Raw genomic sequence first — 21,048 nt, forward strand, 5'->3', positions numbered from 1 at the left:
CATCTGAGCCACGGGTGGCCGGGAACAACTTTACAGCATTACCACATCCCGTGGTGGGTGGGGGACAACGGGAGGTGTTCCCAATGATGAGCCCTCATTTACTTCTGTCCTCACAAAGGCAAGCAGCGTCGCAAGTCAGCTGACTTGTGACACGCACATGGGTTCTTCCCTCTAATCCACGCCTCATGTGCCGAGTCAGGGCACAAAGCCCAGGATTTTCATTTATGCCTTGTTCGTGCAAGTCATATATCACGGCCAGAACCTGTGCACCCAGTTTCTCCATGTTTATCAGGTATTTAGGGTTAAGTATTCAGTTAGAGCCTCGATCAGTCACTACAGTTTCGAGCTAGGAGTCATCCTCTGTTTGGTAAACTTAATTCTAAATGGTTGTCTATTAGATGTTATCAACTGTATATTGGCCTTTTCTTTAATTTTCCATCATGTCTCCACTACAGCGCCTGACGGGGTGTGTCAAGTAGCACTCCTGCCCTAGTCCATGAGTCACATAGATTATAATTTAGTCTGTGGAGCTTGTTGACTGGAGAAGGAGCTAGCATAGCGTCTTGACTTCTGAGAAATCTTCTTGTTCTTCACACAACTCTGGCAGATCCGACAGGGCCATTACCACCTGGTACGGACCAGGTTCCTCATCATTATGGCTATATTAAAGATCAAGGGGCTCATTACCCCATAACACCCTTACCGCCACCTGATATCCTGGTGCCACTGGAACAACACAAGTGGCGGCGGTAATGGTTAATCCAGATTTCCGTGGATGGAAATGGGGTCAATGAAGCATCGGCACCGTTGCCAACGGTGTTGGTGCTTCAGTGAGACATGCCGGTACGGGGCCTGAAAATCCGGCAGGTCAGGCCTGCTGGGGGATCCATGGCCCCTACCGGCATTCTCGTAGTATGACGGCCCGGAAAGGGTGCCGGTACGTTTCTACCAGCATCCTTATTTCTGGACTGCCATACTTAGAATGAGAGCCCAAATCTAATTTTGTAAGTATTTAAAAAATGACCTTTACAATTCGTGAATCTGTATTATCCCATGTCACTTTCTGACACATCACCCACACATGCCCACACAACTGTTGAATGCTCATGCTCGAAACACAATGAATCGTAGCAAAACCACAATTTATGTATTCAAGCCATAACACATAACAAAACCACAATTCATGTTTTCAAGATATGAAACAGAACAAAAGTTCAATTTACGGATATCTTTTAAGTAGTATAGTTGATGAAACATTTAAAGCAATGCACGTATTCACATGCTCGGTGTGAGTAAGGAGCTGGGATCTAAACCTTGTGAAACCACCGACTCTTTACAGATTGCAGGGTACTTACTGAGGGACAGTTCTGTAAATTCTGGAAGGTTGGCTGAAGCGCAGAGCTGATAGAAAATATGATAGTTTCTTTCTTCTTCTGCCTGAAAAAATAAGCATGAGAGTCACACACCTGGCAAAACCAATGCGCAACAGTTTCCCACAGGAATGTAAGCAGTGGACATATGTATATCAAACATATATATTGGGGATCACATTCTAAGTATGTCAGGTGGCTGCAAACATATTATAGAGTTCAGCATATACTAAAACTAAATAATCAGTTTTAATCCATACCTTTGTAAGGAACCCTATTTTCAGGATGTTAATACTCCTTAACAGTTGTTACCACGACTGCATTTTGTGCACATCATAAAACAATTAGCCTGTCTGAACTGGATATTAAAATAACTTCCCACTTGTAAGGACCGCAATAGTAGATGTTATTACCCAATTAAGTGGTACTCGATGGACCGACTAGAGCTACAATGAAATGGAATGGGAGGGATGGAAGATAGCCGCGGCCTTGAGGCACAACCTCGGCGAATGTGGTTGCATAGTGCAGGAGGCAGGGCAGGCCTGTTGGGCAAGACCACAGACTGGCATACTAATCAGTGTTCCAAAATTGTCTCCCACACAGGTTTTAGTCCTATATCAATGCCAAATATCACTTTCCTGATGAGGCTACGATCGCAAACAAGAATCATTGGTCATAGTTTTATGTAACTACTCAACCCGTGGAAGCATATTTTTCCCCCATACACAGCAGATCTGTACAAGAGTCCGTGCGAGAACCACTAACCTGGAACACGACCCGCGACTTCTCCAGCAGATATGTCCTCATGTTGGCACCAATGATATGAAATCGTCGATCAAAGCCGATCTGGATGTATTTTCCAAAGCGACTGCTATTGTCATTCCGGGTTGTTTTAGCATTCCCAATGGCCTGCACACAAGAGAAGAACTCCTTAGAAGACAAGCATTCTTTCCTAGCCACATTTCTGAAACATTGGTACACCTATGGTCACGCTGCAAGGAAGGGATATCAGTATTGCAACCCGTTAAGCATCTATTAAACTGTGCAATCATGGATTGCATACATCACATTCCAGGTCATAAAAGGAAGAAAGAATTTCCAAAGTTGGAGATGTAAGTATAGAATAATCAAATACTGTGCTTCATAGGGTCTAGGTAAACATTTTGTTGAACAGAAAAAGCTTCCATTAGTAGCTACCTGGACTTTTCAGACTTGTTGACCTGTTGTGCATGTCCTCGCATCATAGACTTACTTTAGGCGGACAGACAAGGAATCCAAACGGCAAAGGCTACTATTTTGGTGACTTATGGACTTTTACTGGACCATATGCAGGGTAGTATCAATTCAAATACATATAGTAAATCATGCACTTCCTTGAGTTAGGAACACATTATATAGCATTCAGAAGACATAGCCTTGAGAGGTGCACAGAAGATACATCATTAGCAGTTAATAGAAACAGGCTCACAATTAAGCATGGGGGAATCGCCCCCGAACACTGTGCAGTCCCATCACCTCTGCGAATATCAAAGGGTGAATTGCCAGATTTGGTTGAATATTTGAGAGCATGCCAAAGAATTACAATGTCCGAATCTCTTTCTAAAGTTTGGATGAGATCAGGAAGCCTGTACAGGGATTTAGCCAACACCAACATATAAAGGTTGGATTCAGGCATTCTTGCATGGATTACAGCGAGAGTTCAGAGCTCTATATCAAGAACCAACAACTTCCTGGTTCCTTTCTGGGGTTTGTTTGACTGTAGGTAGGTGAGGCACGACTGATGCACACCAGGAGTTGGAGAAAGAGAGAGATGTTTGAGGGGTTTGGCAATATCTCATTTTTCTTTGGGGACTGTGGGCCTCCATACCGGGTTCCAGCTCCAGGTTCCTTCGATGCAGAATTACCGCGCCATTCCAACCTTGGAGGACCCGGTAATTCCTCAGTGAAAAAACCCTTCCCCATTACCATTTGAGCCCCCATAGGGCTCAATGGGAATGGGGAGGGAGCTAATAATGGGCATGTTAATAACGGACCCGTTATTAGCTCCCTGGTCCCCTTGCGGCACCCGCTAAGGACGTCTGGTTTTATGAAACACAGGGCGCCAGATCAACTCACATGGAAATACTTCCAAAGCCACAATATAGTGACATGGATTCTGGAATGGCGGTAAACACTGTCATGCCAACACACTGATCTGGTAGAAAATGTGGCACACTTTGAATGGCTGTAATGTCAACCAAGTTTGTCAACATTACCACAGAAATACAGCAGTTGCACTGGATAACTCAGAAACCTACCCCAACGTTGGTTGATAAATATTTGCATGGGGCTCGTCAAGAGAACTCAGGAAACAATGCGCAAGGCACACATCCACATGACAGTGGTCGGCAGAATGTCTCCATGTACTCCATGTGTTACTTAATGCAATTGTGAGAGCCGGTGCATGCCTACCCATGGCTTTTCATGATTGTTGCAGTAAGGGACAGACCCAAGTCCCAATATTTATGATGGCAATGTGAAGTCTAGGCAGCCTGCTGAACACTGCTGTAATGAATGACATCATATGTTGCTGTACCTTCAATCTGGATGACTGACACATTTGCGGGGGATCAGGTGCATACTGTATCCACTAATAGGCCTGGTGAAACACTCCCAAGCAAATACACTGCAACACCGACACTAGCAAGTGCCTAGTACTAAGAAGCATTGAAGCAAAATTATACTGCAAGTTCCCCCCAAAGACCCCATTTGTTGCCTTGAGGGCGCATTGATGATGTTGATCTCACTCCATACTCCAGACCTCAACCCAAAGAAATAGGCTTATGTCATACGGGGGGCTATGAAGTGAGATTTACAACATCAAAGTGCCTTAGAGGGAACACATTGGACCTCATTACGAGTCCGGCTTTAACCGAGCCGGAAAAAACAGCAGGTTAGCGCCGGACTCGTATTACCATTCCGCCTCCTTGACTCCCGGAATCGCCGGGGCATTACAACCCCGGTGACCCGGTAATTCCGGAGGCGGAATTCAGTAAATCCCCATTTCCATGGAGTCCCATATGACTCCATGGGAATGGGGAAGTGGAAACACCGGCACCATGCTGTAATGGTGCCGGTGTTTACATGTCCGCCTGCAAGCGGGTGGTGTTCACACCACCCGCTAGGTCAGACCTGGCGGGAGTGACACCTCCCGCCTGCAGAACTCGAGATCAGCCGGTCCGGAAACAATGGTGGTGGCGGTTTTACCGCCACCGTTATTTCCGGACCGGCTGATTTGTAATGAGGCCCAATGTTTTTTCCAGTGGAGGAGTTAAAGTATGGCTTTGGTGGTTTAGCTGAAGCAGGGATCACCCCCTTCCAGTGACAAAGCACAAATGAGCTATCATGTGTATTTAGTTGCAGAGATTCGCCATGGCCAGCACCTAACAGAGCACGGTTGTAATGAATGTAAATAAATATTTAGCACGTCACTGGCTAGAGCTCCTTTCCCTACAGCAGGCTCCCAAAGTAGCCAGTACACCTGGTCCTTCACAGGCTGAGGGCACAAATGAGGCTCAGCAAATCACTGCCAGAAAAACATGGTCCTCCACCCATGCATCCCAATTATAGCACCCCCCCCAAAACACCCAGCAAGAAACCTACATCCACTGTGACACCTGAAGCCACAACAACCTCAGGCATCACTCCCACTGCAGCATCATAAATTCAAATGACCAACACTTCCGGGCCGGCCACTGCTTCTTCTGACAGGAAACCGACCACCGCCGCGAGCAGGCAAGCCACAGGCACGAAGCAGACTGCCCTGGTCACCCGCGTGATTGCCAGCACTCTGGTGGGTGCATCCTCGGAGGGCAACTTGTCTGTACATGACCCTGTTCCTAGTCCTGAGTCCTAAACCTAAGCCCCTGCATCTGTTCTTCCTGATCCTTGGTATCTTATAACTTGTCATTTCATTACCACCACTTTTTACCACTACCACTAAACTCGTAATGAGGCCCTTTATATTTGATACAGCTAATCTCACGGCTTGGATGGCTGAGAGGAAAGTATGCAGCATGCAGCTAATCTCATGGTTTGGATGGCTGAGAAGAAAGTATGCAGCGTGCAGCTGATCTCATGGCTTGGATGGCTGAGAGGAAAGTATGCAGCGTGCAGCTAATCTCATGGCTTGGATGGCGGAGTGGAAAGTTTGCAGCGTGCAGCTAATCTCACGGCTTGGATGGCTGAGAGGAAAGTATGCAGCGTGCAGCTAATCTCATGGGTTGGATGGCTGAGAGGTAAGTATGCAGCGTGCAGCTAATCTCATGGCTTGGATGGCTGAGAGGAAAGTATGCAGTGTGCAGCTAATCTAATGGCTTGGATGGCTGAAAGGAAAGTATTCAGCGTGAAGCTAATCTGATGGCTTGGATGGCTGAGAGGAAAGTATGCAGCGTGCAGCTAATCTCATGGCTTGGATGGCTGAGAGGAAAGGATCTGCGTGAAATTACCGAATACAAAAGTCTGACATCCAAAAGTCAGATTGTTTTTTTTTTCTTCATTTTTCCACAAATATATATGTGGGGGGAGGCCTCTCTGAGCCCCCCCACCATACCCCTATACATCTTTATTCACTTTACCCCCCCACATATATATATGCAGAAAATTGGGAGTCAGACTTTTGGGGGTCGAACTTTTGGTATTTTGGTATAGGTAATTTCGTACAATACAGAGAGGAAAGTATGCAGCATGCAGCTAATCTCATGGTTTGGATGGCTGTGAGGAAAGTTTGTAGCGTGCAGCTAATCTGACGGTTTGGATGGCTGAGAGGATAGTATGCAGCGTGCAGCTAATCTCACGTCTTGGATAGCTAAAAGGAAAGAATGCAGAGTGCAGCTAATCTCATGGCTTGGATAGCTGAGAGGAAAGTATGCAGCGTGCAGCTAATCCCATAGTTTGGATAGCTGAGAGGAAAGTATGCAGTGTGCAGGTAATACCACGGTTTGGAAGGCTGAGAGGAAAGTATGCAGCGTGCAGCTTGTCTCATGGTTTGAATAATTGTGAGGAAAGTATGCAGCGTGCAACTAATCTCATGGCTTGGATGTCTGAGGGGAACGTATGCAGTGTGCAGCTAAATGTAGGGTTTGGATGGCTAACAGGAAAGTGTGCAGTGTGTAGCTAATCCTTGGGTTTGATGGTTGAGGGGAGAGTATGCAGTGTGCAGCTAATCCCATGTCTTGAATGGCTCAGGGCAGAGCATGCAGTGTGCAGCTAAACTCATGGCTTGGATGTCTGAGGGGACAGTATGCAGTGTGCAGCTCAACAAACTCATGGCTTCAATGGTTGAGGGGAAACTCTGCAGTGTGCAGCAAATACCATGGCTTGGATGGCTGAGGAGAGAGTATACAGTGTGCAGCAATTCCCATGGTATGGGTGGCTGAGGGGAAGGTATGCAGTGTGCAGATAATCCCATGGTTTGGATGGCTGAGGAGAGAGTATACAGTGTGCAGCAAATCCCATGGTTTGGGCGGCTGAAGGGAAAGTATGCAGTGTGCAGCTAATCCCATGGCTTGGATGGCTGAGGAGAGAGTATACAGTGTGCAGCAAATCCCATGGTTTGGGCGGTTGAGGGGAAGGTATGCAGTGTGCAGCTAATCCCATGGTTTGGGCGGCTGAGGGGAAGGTATGCAGTGTGCAGCTAATCCCATGGTTTGGATGGCTGAGGAGAGAGTATACAGTGTGCGGCAAATCCCATGGTTTGGGCGGCTGAGGGGAAAGTATGCAGTGTGCAGCTAATCCCATGGCTTGGATGGCTGAGGAGAGAGTATACAGTGTGCAGAAAATCCCATAGTTTGGGTGGCTGAGGGGAAAGTTGAGAGATGGAAATCAATTGCCATCAAACATTAACTTTATTTCATGTTTTAGAATTGTATTTGCTTTTGTAAAGTCAAAGCTGAGTCTGCCAACAGTAGGAATGGAACAGATATGCACTACACTTCATGATATGATAAGCGGGTCATTTGCAATGCATTATGCTGGTGGTCTCTGAGCATTTATAGGTACTGTAAGAAAAGAAAGAACTAAAAAGGCAGCCCAAACCATTTAATTACAGAGTTGCAATGCCTCATTACGAGGCCGGCAGTAACCCTGCCGGTGCTAAAGTTTTACCAGCGCCTGACTTCCCGGTGCCACCGGGAGATCACAAGTCCGGCGGCCCGGGAAGCCAGGCTCCGGTAAAATGTAAGTCCCCATTCCCATAGCGTCCCATAGGACTCTATGGGAGTGGGGACTCAGAAGCGCCGCCACCATTGTTAACGGTACCAGCGCTTCAGTGAAGGGTCTGCCTACCGTGGCCTCTGCACCCGGCAGGGTCAGACCTGTCGGGTGCAGAGGCCACCGCAGGCAAACATGTAGTTTGCCGGTCCGGAAACAAGGGTGCCAGTGAGCTTACCGGCACCCTTGTTTCCAGACCGGCAAACTTGTAATGAGGCCTATTGTTTTAAGTATTATTTTTTCCCCAAATCCCCAAAAAACGTAAGTTGCCTGCGACTGGTCTTATTTTAATTGCTTGAAGACATCAACACAAAAGCAAAAAAGTAATAAGAATGTCAAATTAAAAAAAAGGCCCTGACAGGGATGAGTGTCGGACACAATGTACATGTGAATCCCACCTCTACCTATGCCTTTCTGGAATTAGCCATGTATTTTTTATTTTTGTTTTGAAGCCTTCCTCAGACGAATCAGCTTCAGATGTAATTGGAATTGAAATTCCCTAAGAGGTTATCTAGGTTGAGTAACGTGTCCAGGACATCCTGTCCCAGCCCAAATACATATATTACAGACCCGGCAACAGCGCCTCTGTCTTTATGGTTAAATTAGGGTTTACATAGGAGAAGGCATGTTTGATGTGCTTACAACTTTGGTGCCAAAAATAAGATTTTCCTGACACTTTACCATAAAATGATGCATGCTGCAGTTATAAGGTGTGTCCCAAAAGTTGCAGTTCCCATTAAAACTCCCATAGGGAGTTTTTACTCTGATCACATACGCAAGGATTTGGCACCTGGACCAACATGAATGTTTTGCTTGGTTTGATGCAAATTAGTCAAACATTTAAAAATATAAATATCTGGAGCATTTCAAATTATGTATATGTCACCATGGATCCATTCTTTTGTACAAAAAAGCTCAAACTGGTTTGGTTAAAGAGAAAATAATTCTATGTGTCCGGCTGGTAATCCGAGATATTCATGGCTATCAACCATATCCGGTTTTAGGATGAAGGTAGATTCTGATTGGCTGAACTCAGACTTGAACATTTGAGGCGCTGAGCATCTTGGATCCACCAAAAACGATTGTGAAAAAATGTTGAAAAAAAGAAAGCCTGTGAGGGGTGGGATATGGCCTTTTGTTTGAGAAAAATTGTAAATTTGGGCTACAGGAACCGTAGATGCAGACCGGATCTGTGGATGCCAGGCTGTGGCAAAAGGTCTGACTTGGCTATAAAGGGGTTGAATGGAGTTGGTTGGAGGCTGGGCGAGGGTGAGGCTGAGGATATGATGAATCATTGTGGAATGTGTTTTTCAGAAGTAATACATGAAATTACCCGCAAATCCATGCCCGCCATTGCCAGGAAACCCTACCAAGAGTGCACTAAAAAAGTTAAAAGATGGCCATTCAGGAGCCTTTAAGGACTTGCCTCAGTGCGTTCGGATAGTTTGTCTACAGTAATTTTTCATCTTGAAAATAAAGATAAAAAAATCTTCAAGCAATGTAAACAAGCAACAACACAAGAAAAAAGAAAGAAATAGTAGGACATGCTTGTGATGTCTGATAATGATAGCAGGACATGCGTGTGATGTCTGATAATGATAGCAGGACATGCGTGTGATGTCTGATAATGATAGCAGGACATGCTTGTGATGCATGATAATGATAGCAGGATATGCTTGTGATGTCTGATAATGATAGTAGGACATGCTTGTGATGTCTGATAATGATATCAGGACATGCGTGTGATGTCTGATAATGATATCAGGATATGCTTGTGATGTTTGATAATGATAGCAGGACATGCTTGTGATGCGTGATAATGATAGCAGGATATGCTTGTGATGTCTGATAATGATAGTAGGACATGCTTGTGATGTCTGATAATGATATCAGGACATGCGTGTGATGTCTGATAATGATAGCATGATATGCTTATGATGTCTGATAAAGCAGGACATGCTTGTGATGTCTGATAATGATTGCAGGACATGCTTGAGATGTCTGATAATGATTGCAGGACATGCTTGTGATGTCTTATAATGATAGCAGGACATGCTTGTGATGTCTTATAATGATAGCAGGACATGCTTGAGATGTCTGATAATGGTCGTGCTGCTTCTCTTCCACACTTACCATTGTTTTTCTCTTGCACTTGCTGAATTACTCCCTTTTAATGGTCATGGTTGTTTGGAATGTCTTGTCAGTATTGCAGCAGTACACATAAGGAAGGCACGCACATATACATGATACATTGTTTAATCTTTAATTTAAATGTTTAGACCGGAGAGCTTTTAATTGTCATTTGTCAGCCTTAAGTAAGGTTTTTTTTCTTTTTTTATGAAGGATTGTGTTGTTGTTTTTGTTCAATCTGAGACGCAGATGAATAGTTCTGCTATAAACATGTAACAAAAAAGGAACATGCCTTACTCCTGAGGCCTTTAGTAACAGAATGAACATAAATCAGCAACAGCACATGACCTTATGTTGTCTTACTTCTCTCCAAAGAGCAGGAATGTGCTGTTCTCCCTTTTCAATTATTTTTTGCATTTTTTTGCCGAACAAAAAGGTGCACTCTAGTTTTGGACACATCATCCTGCAACATTTGTCCAACAGCTTAAAAGATATAATGTGTGAACGATGGTGTTTTTTACTGTTTGTATTAGTTTTCCCAAAGATTCAGGTGAGCGCCTGAAGATGATACAATGACAGTGGTGCGCAGTATAAATCCCAATAACGTAGCATAACAAGGCCCAAACCGCTGGATGGATTTTCATCAGATTTGTTTGGCAGGTGGCAGGCAGTGCAGGGATGCATTTCTTTATTGGTGTGAGGGAAATTGGTCCAATAGTTTTTGTAAATTATGCAGAGATTGGGGATTTCCCTGGTCCAAAATAGTTCCACTATCTGTCATAATGCATTGGTTGTTAGAACCGTCGGATGTTCAAAAGAGAAAAATCGCAATCTTTTTTAGTAACATTGTTTTCTAGTTGAGGATGACTAAGATCAGCTAGAAAAGGTACCGAACCTCATGGACCCCGGAGCCGACCACAGCAAATGAGCATGAGGTCGGACCCTTTTTCTGGTTCGTCTTGGTTGTCCACAACCTTTGCACAGAAAACCCCTCCACGCATTCCCAGGCAATTGTTTTGCTCACCGAGGTCGCCCCCCTTGTGGGGGATAGTCCTGGTGTCTTTGCAGTTGGAACATTGGGAAAAGATTAGTAAATCACAAAAGTTATGGTAGGTTAATACGTGCTCCATAGGTCAAGGTTTTTTTCTCAAGTCTTTATAAACCCACCATAATGTTCTTTGTGTTTGCTAAGCATACCCCAATGCTCCAACCACCAGGATATCCGACTATGCAGCATTGGTAAGACCTAATAGGGGTGAAACATGAATGCATTTATCTTCATCCTTGAGAGCCATGTGCCTTGGGTTGAAAATGCCATGCAGAGTATAGAACTGCCCTATAAGACAAAGACAATTTCCTGGAGCTAAAGGCTTGCACTTGAGTTAATTTGCATACCCACAACACATTGCTCATGTGGCTCTGATCTGGTAGTGAACTTCCAGCGAATGCTACTGAGTGACACTTTTGCATGAGTAACTTAGCTCTAATGGCGCATTCAACTATCACATTTCAGGTGGAGTTTTTGTTCTCCAGGGGTAGAGTTTTTTTTTTCTTCAGGTCTTTATAAAGTTACCATAACTTTGCTAGTGTTTGCTAAACATACCCCAATAATCCAACTACAAGGATGTCAGACTATACTGCACTGATGATCCATAATAAGGGTGAAGCATGCATGCAGTTGGCTGTGTTGAAACTGCTATCTATAGAATATCCTATAAGACAAAGACACTACTCTGGAGCTAACGGACTGTGTTGCTTATGTGGTTTTGAACTGTAGGTGAACCTTTAGTGGTGACAACTGGTTGGCATGTGTGACCTAGTTGAAATGGCTTACTCTATGTTCACATTTTATGTGGATGTTTTTTTTTCAAGGCTTTATAAAGCCACTAGAATAAAGTGTTGCATGTGCTGCAAAATTCTTGAAATGGACCATGTACTGTAAGGGAAGCATGGTATCAAAAGCAAAACAGGCACAAGATACGCTTGGAAAACCCTTATTGTTCTTGAAAAAGGGGTCGGTAGAATGCCTATCTTGCCCTACGTCTAGGATGAGAGCAAGCTCGACCATCAAATAACAAATAACATAGTCCTAGTGGATTCTGCCAAAACAAGATGGCCTATACTAACAAAGCCTAATGCCAGCCCTTACTCCAAAATAGGTGTGGGGGAAATATGTATGCAAAAGGAATAGTGTGCAAGAAAGCATATGTCAGGGTGACTAAACACTGAAGTTCTCTTCCCCACGTTTTCAGCACGGGACAAGGTGGCACACTCTGGCTCAGGTTTTCAACACAGAACAGTTCAAGATGTTGATCGTGGCCCACCTCTCTTTTCACTTCCAAATAATGTTTCAACAAAATGTTCACGCTGGTCCCACTCTGTCTGGCTCAGACCGTTGACAGTAAAAGTTAATGTCGGTCCCCCTCTGTTGGCCTCAGACCCCTTCACAAACACAGTTTGCATGGGTCCCCCTCGGTCGGGCTGAGCCCTTCACAAACACAGTTCATGTGGATCCCCCTCTGCCAGGCACAGACCTCACGCCGGTCTCCCTCATTTGGGGTGGGACCGATTCATAACACAAAGTTCACATCGGTCTCCCTCAGTCGAGCTCGGACCGTTTCAAAACACAAACTTCAGATAGGTCTCCCTCAGTCATGCTTGGACCTTTCAAAGCACAAAGTTCAGGTAGGTCTCCCTCAGTTGGGCTCGGACATTTCAAAGTACAAAGTTCAATAATGCTTGCAGGGGGGTCTGCCTTCTCCAAACTTATTACACTTCGGCTATCCCTCAGTCGAATCCAGACCACTTCGGATGTCAAAGACATTCAAATGTGCGTGGCTTTCTTAACAGACCTACACAGGACCACTTCGACATCGACTTTTCTCGCTATAAACAATGTACCTTTCAAGGAGACTTTTGAGTAGGCTTCTCCTTGGCCGGACACACCTTTATTCAGTTTCACTGATTTTACAGCTGTCCTGACTTCAAACATTCATTCCCTGGTCTGCCTTTCTTCCTATCTCATCTACACGCGTGCAGCCTTCACGTGCGATACAATGTTATTACGTCAAACTTCCTTTAACACACACCAGTCACTCAGGTCAATTGCCAACTCACCAGCTGTGTGATGTGTGCGTTTCTTTCTTGGTTTTGCAATTTCCAATTCACGAGTTAAGGTTAGTACCGCAGGTTTGGCCTCGCCTCCCCAACTCTGCCGTTCACCCGGGAGGGTCGATGGCATCCTTGAAACACAATGTAGCCTTGGTCCCCTCCTTAAAGTTCACACACGGGTCTCCCTCAGTCAGACTCAGCCCCTTTTCATTTTCAGGATTTAATGTCTTTGGACTTCAAGTCCCACAGTGCACTTTTCCTTTTTTTGTTCCCACTTCGCTAGCTCCCCGTTTGGCACTCTGGCGGTTTTGGGTGCAGCAAGAGCACAAGGGGATGTCTTGTTGAGGTCAGGGTTCTACCACCTGCCTCTCAAAGGCCTGGGATTGCCTGCTTTGCCCAGGAAGGGAGCTCTGGTGTGCGCACCGCCAGGTAACCCCCGCTGCCCCTGGTTTTGCCTCAGAGAGGTCCAGTTACATTTCCACACTGCAGCCCCCCACTGTACTCAGAGGCCCAGCAATCAAGCAGTCCTTCTTCCTCCAGGCCTTCCAAGGTCTCCCCAGCTCATGTTCTCTCCCTATGGCTTCCGTGCAGCAACCTGCTCATGTGCCTGTGTGCTCTGCCTTTTACAGTGAGGGGAGGCTTAATAGGTCTCAGATGAGATTGATTGTCTCAGGCCTGACCTTGCCTGTCTCTATTAGGGGGACAGTCCAGTCTTAGCATAGGGCAGTCTGTCTTCTGTCTCTGAGTGTGTTTCTTCTCAGTGATCTTCATCATCTCAATCCCTTTTGTCTTTGTCTCAGTGTTTGTATAAAAAAGTGGTGGTGTTGGGAAGTCGTACTGTTTTCAGGTCATTATGGAAAATTGGCTAGGATATTGTCCGATCGGGGAAGGTAGATATATGGTTGTGGGTACATGGGTTCTGGTTTGCCATGAGGCTCTCGCCTTCTTTCCTTTAGGGAAAAGTACTGGGGTAGGATGGGACTTGGTTTAACATATCCCATGTAGACTCAGGGGGTGTTGGGTAGGAGTGTGTCAGAAAGGGGGGTACTACATCTCTCCTGAGGGCATTTCTCCCACAGTCCCCAAGGACCCCTTGTCCAGGTTATCCTCCCGCACTGGTCCACCCCTAGGGTCTAATTCCAATGGCGATGGCCGTGCCCTGGCCACCAGAGTCTGGGATCCTTGGGAATAGCCTGGGAGAAATGCTTCAGGTTTCTCAGAGTACCTGTGAGGTGTTCAGGGAAAAAGGCTTTGAAAAAAGGGGTTCTATGTGATAAGGTCGACAAACAAAATCCTGCGGCATAAAATGCTGTTTGGTTGAGATTCTGTTCATCATACAAATTAATTTATAAAATGATGCACAAAAAGTTATATTAATCAACATCTGTGTGAGAAAGATCTCTGCCTAACTTTGGGGATGTGCCGTAGAGTGTTGTTATGTTATGTTAGTAAAAACCAAAAGCAGCTTGGCGCTAAATATCTGATTAAAGAAGGGACATGGAAAGCACTAGAAAAGGAAAGTTTTCTTCACATGCCTGAATGCAAGATGGTTTTTCAAAACTCTGACATCTCATGGCATAGAGTTTCACAGTTTGGCGGCCGCTACTGAAAAAGCCTGTCTGCCAGTTCTAATGAGCTTAAGGCAGAGAAGAAGAAAAAGAAAACCATCCTGTCTGCGTAGGGACATACACCTAAAATTTGGCACTGAGAAATTCCCGTTCTTGGCCATATACAGCCGGATGCACCACACAAAGTGACTTAAAGTTGATACGTTTCCTCACAGGGGGCCACTGGACGGCCCACAGAATAGACATAATATGTCTGCCATAGGGAGATGCATTGGAAACTATAGATGCCAGATTTTGTAGTCGCTGCAGGCGTTGAATTAGATACAAAGACTGAGCTAGATACAATGGGCCTCATTACACGGTAGGCGGAGAACCATGGCGCTATTAGCGCCATGGTTTATGCCGGTGAAATACCGGCACCGCCTTGGTGGAAAGGGGAATTACCGCCCCATTCCAAGGTTGGTGGGGCGGTAATTCCCCCTTCCACCATTGCCCTTCCCCATTCCCATTTTTGCCCCATAGGGCATAATGGGAATGGGGAAGGCGCTAATTACGGCACCGCAAATTGCGGTACCGTAATTAGCTCCCTGGGTCCCTTTGCGGGTTGGTTTTTAACGCCTGCAAAAAGCAGGCGTTAAATTCCCCAACCCGCAAAGGGACCTCGTAGTAAGGTGGTAAGGGTTTACCGGTACCGGTAAAATACCGGTACCGGTAAACCCTTACTGCCTACCGTGTAATGAGGCCCAATGAGTTGCAATAATCGAGGCAGCTGACAAGCAGTGCAGTGACCACACGGGCATGGAAATGCTTGGAAAGAAAACGAAGAACATTCTGCTAAATTGTTCATGAGGGGCAGGTGCTACAAGAAGCTAAAATATGTTTCCCAGAGGAGGTACCAGGGGGATTGCAAGACCACCCCCACTGAGCCCCCACTCAAAAGAAGGGGGTACATACAGCCACTCCCACCCCGGATGCCGGCTGGATAGGGAGTGGTGCTGCACCTATAAAATAAAATTGCTCTTAACAGGAGATGGGCTACACCCAATGGACACTGACACCAAGGTGATTTCATAGGGATCCCAGCGGGGAGCCCTCTTTATCAACAAAAGCAATTATTCACTTTAAAACATTTCCTACCCCCTTCCTAAAATCCCCCTAATGTGAGTACTAACAAAATAGGGGTCTGCTTCGTCAGCCCACCCTTCCTTGGAGGGATCTCAGGGACCCATAGGTTGAGTCCAAGGCAATAGAGACATTCCATCACTCCAAGTACCACCCACATGGAGTGCGAGGTCAGAGGGTGGACTCTGTGGGTGGTTCCACATAACTATGTGGCCTCAGGCAGGCCGCAACTTCCTCCCGCTACCTTACGCCATAGTACCTCCACTCTTCCTCCAATATACACTTAACCACTTAAGCTTGTGTGTGGGCAGAGCCTACAATGATTTCCTATGGGATTTCAGGACGAAAATGCTTGCTCTTAGCAATTAAGGGGTTAATATTGTACATCCACTTAACATCCTACTTAACAATAACACTAATTCCGCACTCTATTACATACTATACTTAACTATATATGCATAAATATACATAACAATGACATACCACATATAGATGACATATATTGTATCATGTAACAATGGGGGCGAATGCTGCAGTCAGTCACTCCCTTCACAGTACTTGTGTTGATGCCCCTTGTAGCTGCTGAATGCGCTGACTGAGGGCCCGGCTCCTGTTGGATTTGGGGCCTGGCCCCCTCCTGTTCATTCTCTTTGGTGACCACATGAGGTCACCCCACTCATCACGCTGCCTGTGCTTTTAAAATGTGTTTGGGTGTCTCCTGCCTCCGTGCGGGCTCACCTGAGTCACTGCTGTGCCAGCTGCCTTTCTTGATTTTCAGGGTGGGCCCCATAGGCTGGGGGGCCTACCAGCAATCACTGCCACACACCACGGTCAATTTAGAATGTGCAGGGTATCCCCATTGATCCCATTGGCCTTCCTCTCACTTGGCAGGCCTGCATAGCATCATGGTGGCGCTGGGGACTGGCTGCAGTTCTTCGGGAGCTCCGGCCAGCATGCTGGCCCTCCAATCTTCACCCAGGCTGCTCCGCCGTGGGATCTGTGAGGAATCCCAGGGTATGGTCACTGCTCCCATTGGGGGAGCCCCTTCCCATGAGGCCAGGGAGGTGTGGCCACCACCTGATAGTCCCTCTGGGGGTGGTACTCAGTAGGAGGATCTCATGGGGAGGGATACTCTCTATGGGACCAGTGATGACTATTATAGGACTCACCTAACCCAGCGGAGAGTAATCCTTACAACACTGGGATGAAGAAGTTCTGCAGAGGAATAAGGAGCATACTGCGGAACCAAGATACGTGCTCCATTCAATGTGAACACGTTAAACATATAAAAAGGAAAGAAGGACTTCAAAAGATGTTTAATCCGTCCTGGAGGACTGCGAGAGCGCTCAGGGCCCAGGAGAGAAGAAAGCAGGCTGGGACACCAAGAAGGGAGCTGGAAGCTACGTGGCCGGTCCGGAGTGGGAGAACCACTCAACAGTCCCTCCAAGAGAAGCTCCAGGGACTCCTTACCGCATGACAGTGCAAGAAAGTTCGAGAAAGCAGACCCACGCCACCCGAAGGAAGTGCACCGCCATAGCCCGAAAAGAAACCACAACGGTCGAGGAAGCCCCACAGCTGATCGCAGATGCCAGGGAAGATCCAGGACGGTTGCAGACTGGGAGAGAAGGTATGCATGTTGCTGGGTAGGTGCTGGGGCCCTGAGAAGGTGGTAGAGAGTCCAAAAGGGGAGAGCAATGCAAGGAATACAGGGTCTGGGACCCTAACCAAGGGGAAGAGGCATTGGCTAACCTTGAGTCGCACGATAGTACTTGGCAGTAGAGTGAACCAGGTCTATCAAAAGGAAAAGCCACACAAGCAAGACAGGCCTGGGACCCGCACCCACAACAAAGCCGAAGACATAGGGTCTGTCACCCTAACCAAGGGGGAAGAGACACTTGCATAACTTGGGTTTCACGATAGGCAGGAGAGTGAACCAAGTCTAAAGAAAGAGGGCCACACAAAAGAAGGAAGTCTGGGACCCACACCCATAAAAAAGGAAGAACTGTCCTCAGTACTTCTTCATAGTCACAGTACCTGGCAGAGTGATAAGCCAGTTGGGCTGTGCATAACGAAAGGTAAAGGGAACCAGGGGAAGAAGGCATTCCCCCTGACAACACGAACTGGAAAGAATCTGGAGAGAGGCCAGGGGAATAGAGACATTCCCCCATCAAGCATTTAGTAATTTGAAAAGCCAGAGAAAAGCCAGGGGAAGGGACACATTCCCTAGCAAGTATTATATTATTTCAGAAGCCCGAGGAAGGCTGGGGAAGGGAGACATTCCCCCTACAGAGACTTGAGCAACCAGAAACCTGAGAAAGGTTAGAGGACGGGAGCCATCCCCTTAACACCACGAACACGGAGCAGAGGGGAGGGAGTCACCCCCCTGGCCAAAGATCTGAAGAAGCGTATATGCCAAGGAACTCATAGTGAAGACAACTGTGATAGAAAACATTTCTTGTGAACTGTGTTTTGGACAAACATGGTGAACCTGGAACTTTATGTTGTTTACAACCGGCACTATAACCTGAGGAAGAGAAACATCCCCTCAGACTACAGTCTCAACGTGGAGCAACAACCCCCCAGTTTTTTGAATGTTCAAAGTGTAAGGGAAGGAAATAGGTTTTTGACACAGAACGGTGGACTCTTTATTTTGGACATCCTGACAGATTCCATAGTATTTTTAGTTGAGACAGGGAAACCCCTCTTAGAATGAGGGATAGTTAGGGTTTTTCCTTCTTTCTTTTCATCTAATAAAAGTGTTTGCCAACTACCATACCACCATTGTGTCAGAGTCATACATTTGCACTGTTAAATATGGTGTCAGGTGTGGGATCTGGCCTGGCTGATACAAACCGGGGAACCCTAAAATGTACTAATTACTAGCTGGGCACCTTATGGCCCATGGGCTACAAACCCACTAGCTAATTGTGAATCACATTTGTGTCCACTAGTAATTAAAGAATACTCACCATATCCAAACACATGCCAGATGTTTTATGTATATTGAGATCTTGACTCTAAGCTTAACCTTAGAGTTCTGATGGGCCTGGACATGTCATTATACTGCTAGAGTACACAGCATGATCTAGTTCAATGCTACATGCTGTAGCTATGGGCTTCAGAAATGTATTTAAATGTTGCTATATGTTCAACAGAATCTGAGTAGACAACTTCTCTCATGATAAGTATATTTTGTGACGCATAGTCTAGTTCATGATAGGCCTACCTCTCATTCTACAAATGATTTGGCCTTCACCACTCACTACGCTAAGGTGGTGCTGCTATGTGTGGTAGGCCAGAATAGCTTGAGTTTGAAAGGTTTAACTCCGCAGCCTAGTTGAAGCTACAAAATCAGTGTTGATGCCATGTAGAGTTGTAAGATCGAATATTTTTCATTCCATGTAATGTTTCACGATTGTTTTGGATGCAGCCTGACAAGTATACCTCTTTTGCTTCGTAGGGTAGGGCAGCCCTAGGGCAGGCTATACACTTCGGGAGGTGTGAGCTACAACAGAAGCGGACCAAACAACAATATTACTGTGGTACCAAAATAAACGAATGTCCAACGAAAGTCCAACGAAAGTGCTATACAAAAAGAATAGAACATGCACACAACTAACACCCATTAATGACCCACCCCGGCAAGTGAAAGCACAGCGTATACAGATTTAGGAATAAAGGGGCACTCAGGATTTAAAGGCAGTATTTTTAGCAGCACTGTCAAGGTCACTGAAGATACCTTTAAAAAAGGTACATAGTGGGCTCCTACTAGTCCCTAAATCCCCTTAAAGCAGGTGGGGGCGGTGGGCAGAACCAATGTTATTCTTGCTTGCCAGTCTTTTGGTGTTGAAATGGGAATCTAGGTGCTTCCGGTGCCAAGCCAGGTTTGAGTTGGAGGGCGACGTTGACAGAATCCAACAATGCAGCATAGTCCACCTGCGGATTGAAGATGCTGGAAAGCGGCAGGTGGTGTTGGGACGGTGGTGTTGGAAGACTCAATGGTCACAGTGTGGAAAAGACTTGCCTTTAGTAGCTCAACTGGCTCAAAGTGGCATTGTTTTGCTGCAGGGGCTCGAAGATGCTGGTAAACAAGCATGTGGTATCAAGTTGGGGACGCTAGAAGACTCGGCGCATCTCGATGCGGAGACAGCAGAGCTTTGGTGTGGAATGGAACTCGAGAATGCTTCCAACTACAAGGACAGCCGCTGGGACGTGTCCTAGAAAAGGGGTCTAATAAGCCAACCTCACTTTCAGAGACAGAGCTGCCTGCATCAATGTATAACTAAAAACCAAAAAAGCTCATGCTATTCCAGCCACACATTCTGGCACGCCCTGGGACCTTACAGCGCATGTAAGAAGGTCCTACCTCGAACTGGGTATGGCAGATCACCCTGTGTGGTTTACAGAATGATTAGAATTGTGTTACGTCGCTTTTGACATAGTGTGCATGACTGAAAAGGGGTAGGTATGCTACTCAGCCATCAACGACCAACATGAACTGGTAGAGGGATGCGGTGATAGTCTGAACTAAGAACTGTACCCCAAACATTCCATGTCGAGTTTACATTTCTGCATTCAAGGTAAAGTATACACACTGCCCAAAAAGCTGTGGGGTCGCTCACTAAGGTGGGTAAGGGGAGGGTTAGTGTGTGCCCCTTACAACATAAGGGATGGCGATGTTATGTAGCCAAGAAGAAGTGTCTCGGGAGGATAGCTCAGGGGCAACGTGCTCACTTTGGAAGCAAGACGTCACGGAGCAACACAGGTCCCCGGGTCCGCGCTTAGAAACCATTGGTTATTAAGCGCGTTATAAATAACCTATCATATCATATCAAGACATTCTTTCGCTTGCCAACAAGCTTCGCAATAACTGGCCGTTTGATGGCAATCCCTGGTGTTTGGGCTTTTGCTGACAATGCCTAAAATATGATAGCACTACGGGTCACATGACGTGAGCACCACCGCAAGTGATCGCGATGAAATAAGCTGGAAAAGAATGACTGCCTGGGCCACACATGTACAGTGCCCATGCAAAGGCCCAAACCATTGGCTTTGCTAATGCTCATGTTAAAAGCCGCTTCTAGGTTGTGTGACATTGTTTGACACCCACATAACATTTTTTTCAAATTTCAAAGAGTTCATAACCACCAGGGAGGCTTACCTTCTTGCCACGGGCTGTGACACTGTAATAAACTGCTAACATACTTTCCCTCTGCAGACAAACTACTGGAAACAGAAAGGGCTTAGAATTCAACCTGGGCCTATTGATCCAAAGACCATTACTACACAGCCGTGCCCGGCAGTAATGGAAAAACGCAACCTTTCGACAGCTATGCAGCATGTGAGATGTAGGTGTCAGAAACTACCTGCCCAGGGTTTTAAACCTCAATTCTATTAAGATGAATGTAAAGCTACTCTCATTCTCCGGACATGTGTCATGGAAGGCATTTACTCACAGAGCCGGTCGCGCATGGCATGCACTGCGCGCAGTGAGGCGG

General features: G+C 46.1%; 1 protein-coding gene across 4 annotated transcripts in view; it reads right to left on the reverse strand.

Moving 5' to 3' along the window:
• MYO5B (myosin VB) overlaps positions 1-21,048 on the reverse strand; it is a 1,432,615-nt gene that overhangs the window by 770,098 nt on the left and 641,469 nt on the right. For all 4 annotated transcript variants that reach the window (XM_069626964.1, XM_069626962.1, XM_069626965.1 and 1 more), the window contains exons 6-7: positions 2,136-2,279; positions 1,356-1,437 (exon numbers count right to left, since the gene is read on the reverse strand). In XM_069626964.1, the coding sequence (XP_069483065.1) occupies positions 1,356-1,437; positions 2,136-2,279 (226 nt within the window). The remainder of the gene's footprint in view (positions 1-1,355; positions 1,438-2,135; positions 2,280-21,048) is intronic.

Source organism: Ambystoma mexicanum, chromosome 6p, assembly GCF_040938575.1.
Source record: "Ambystoma mexicanum isolate Mex_15411 chromosome 6p, UKY_AmexF1_1, whole genome shotgun sequence".
Classification (NCBI taxonomy): Eukaryota; Metazoa; Chordata; class Amphibia; order Caudata; family Ambystomatidae; genus Ambystoma; species Ambystoma mexicanum.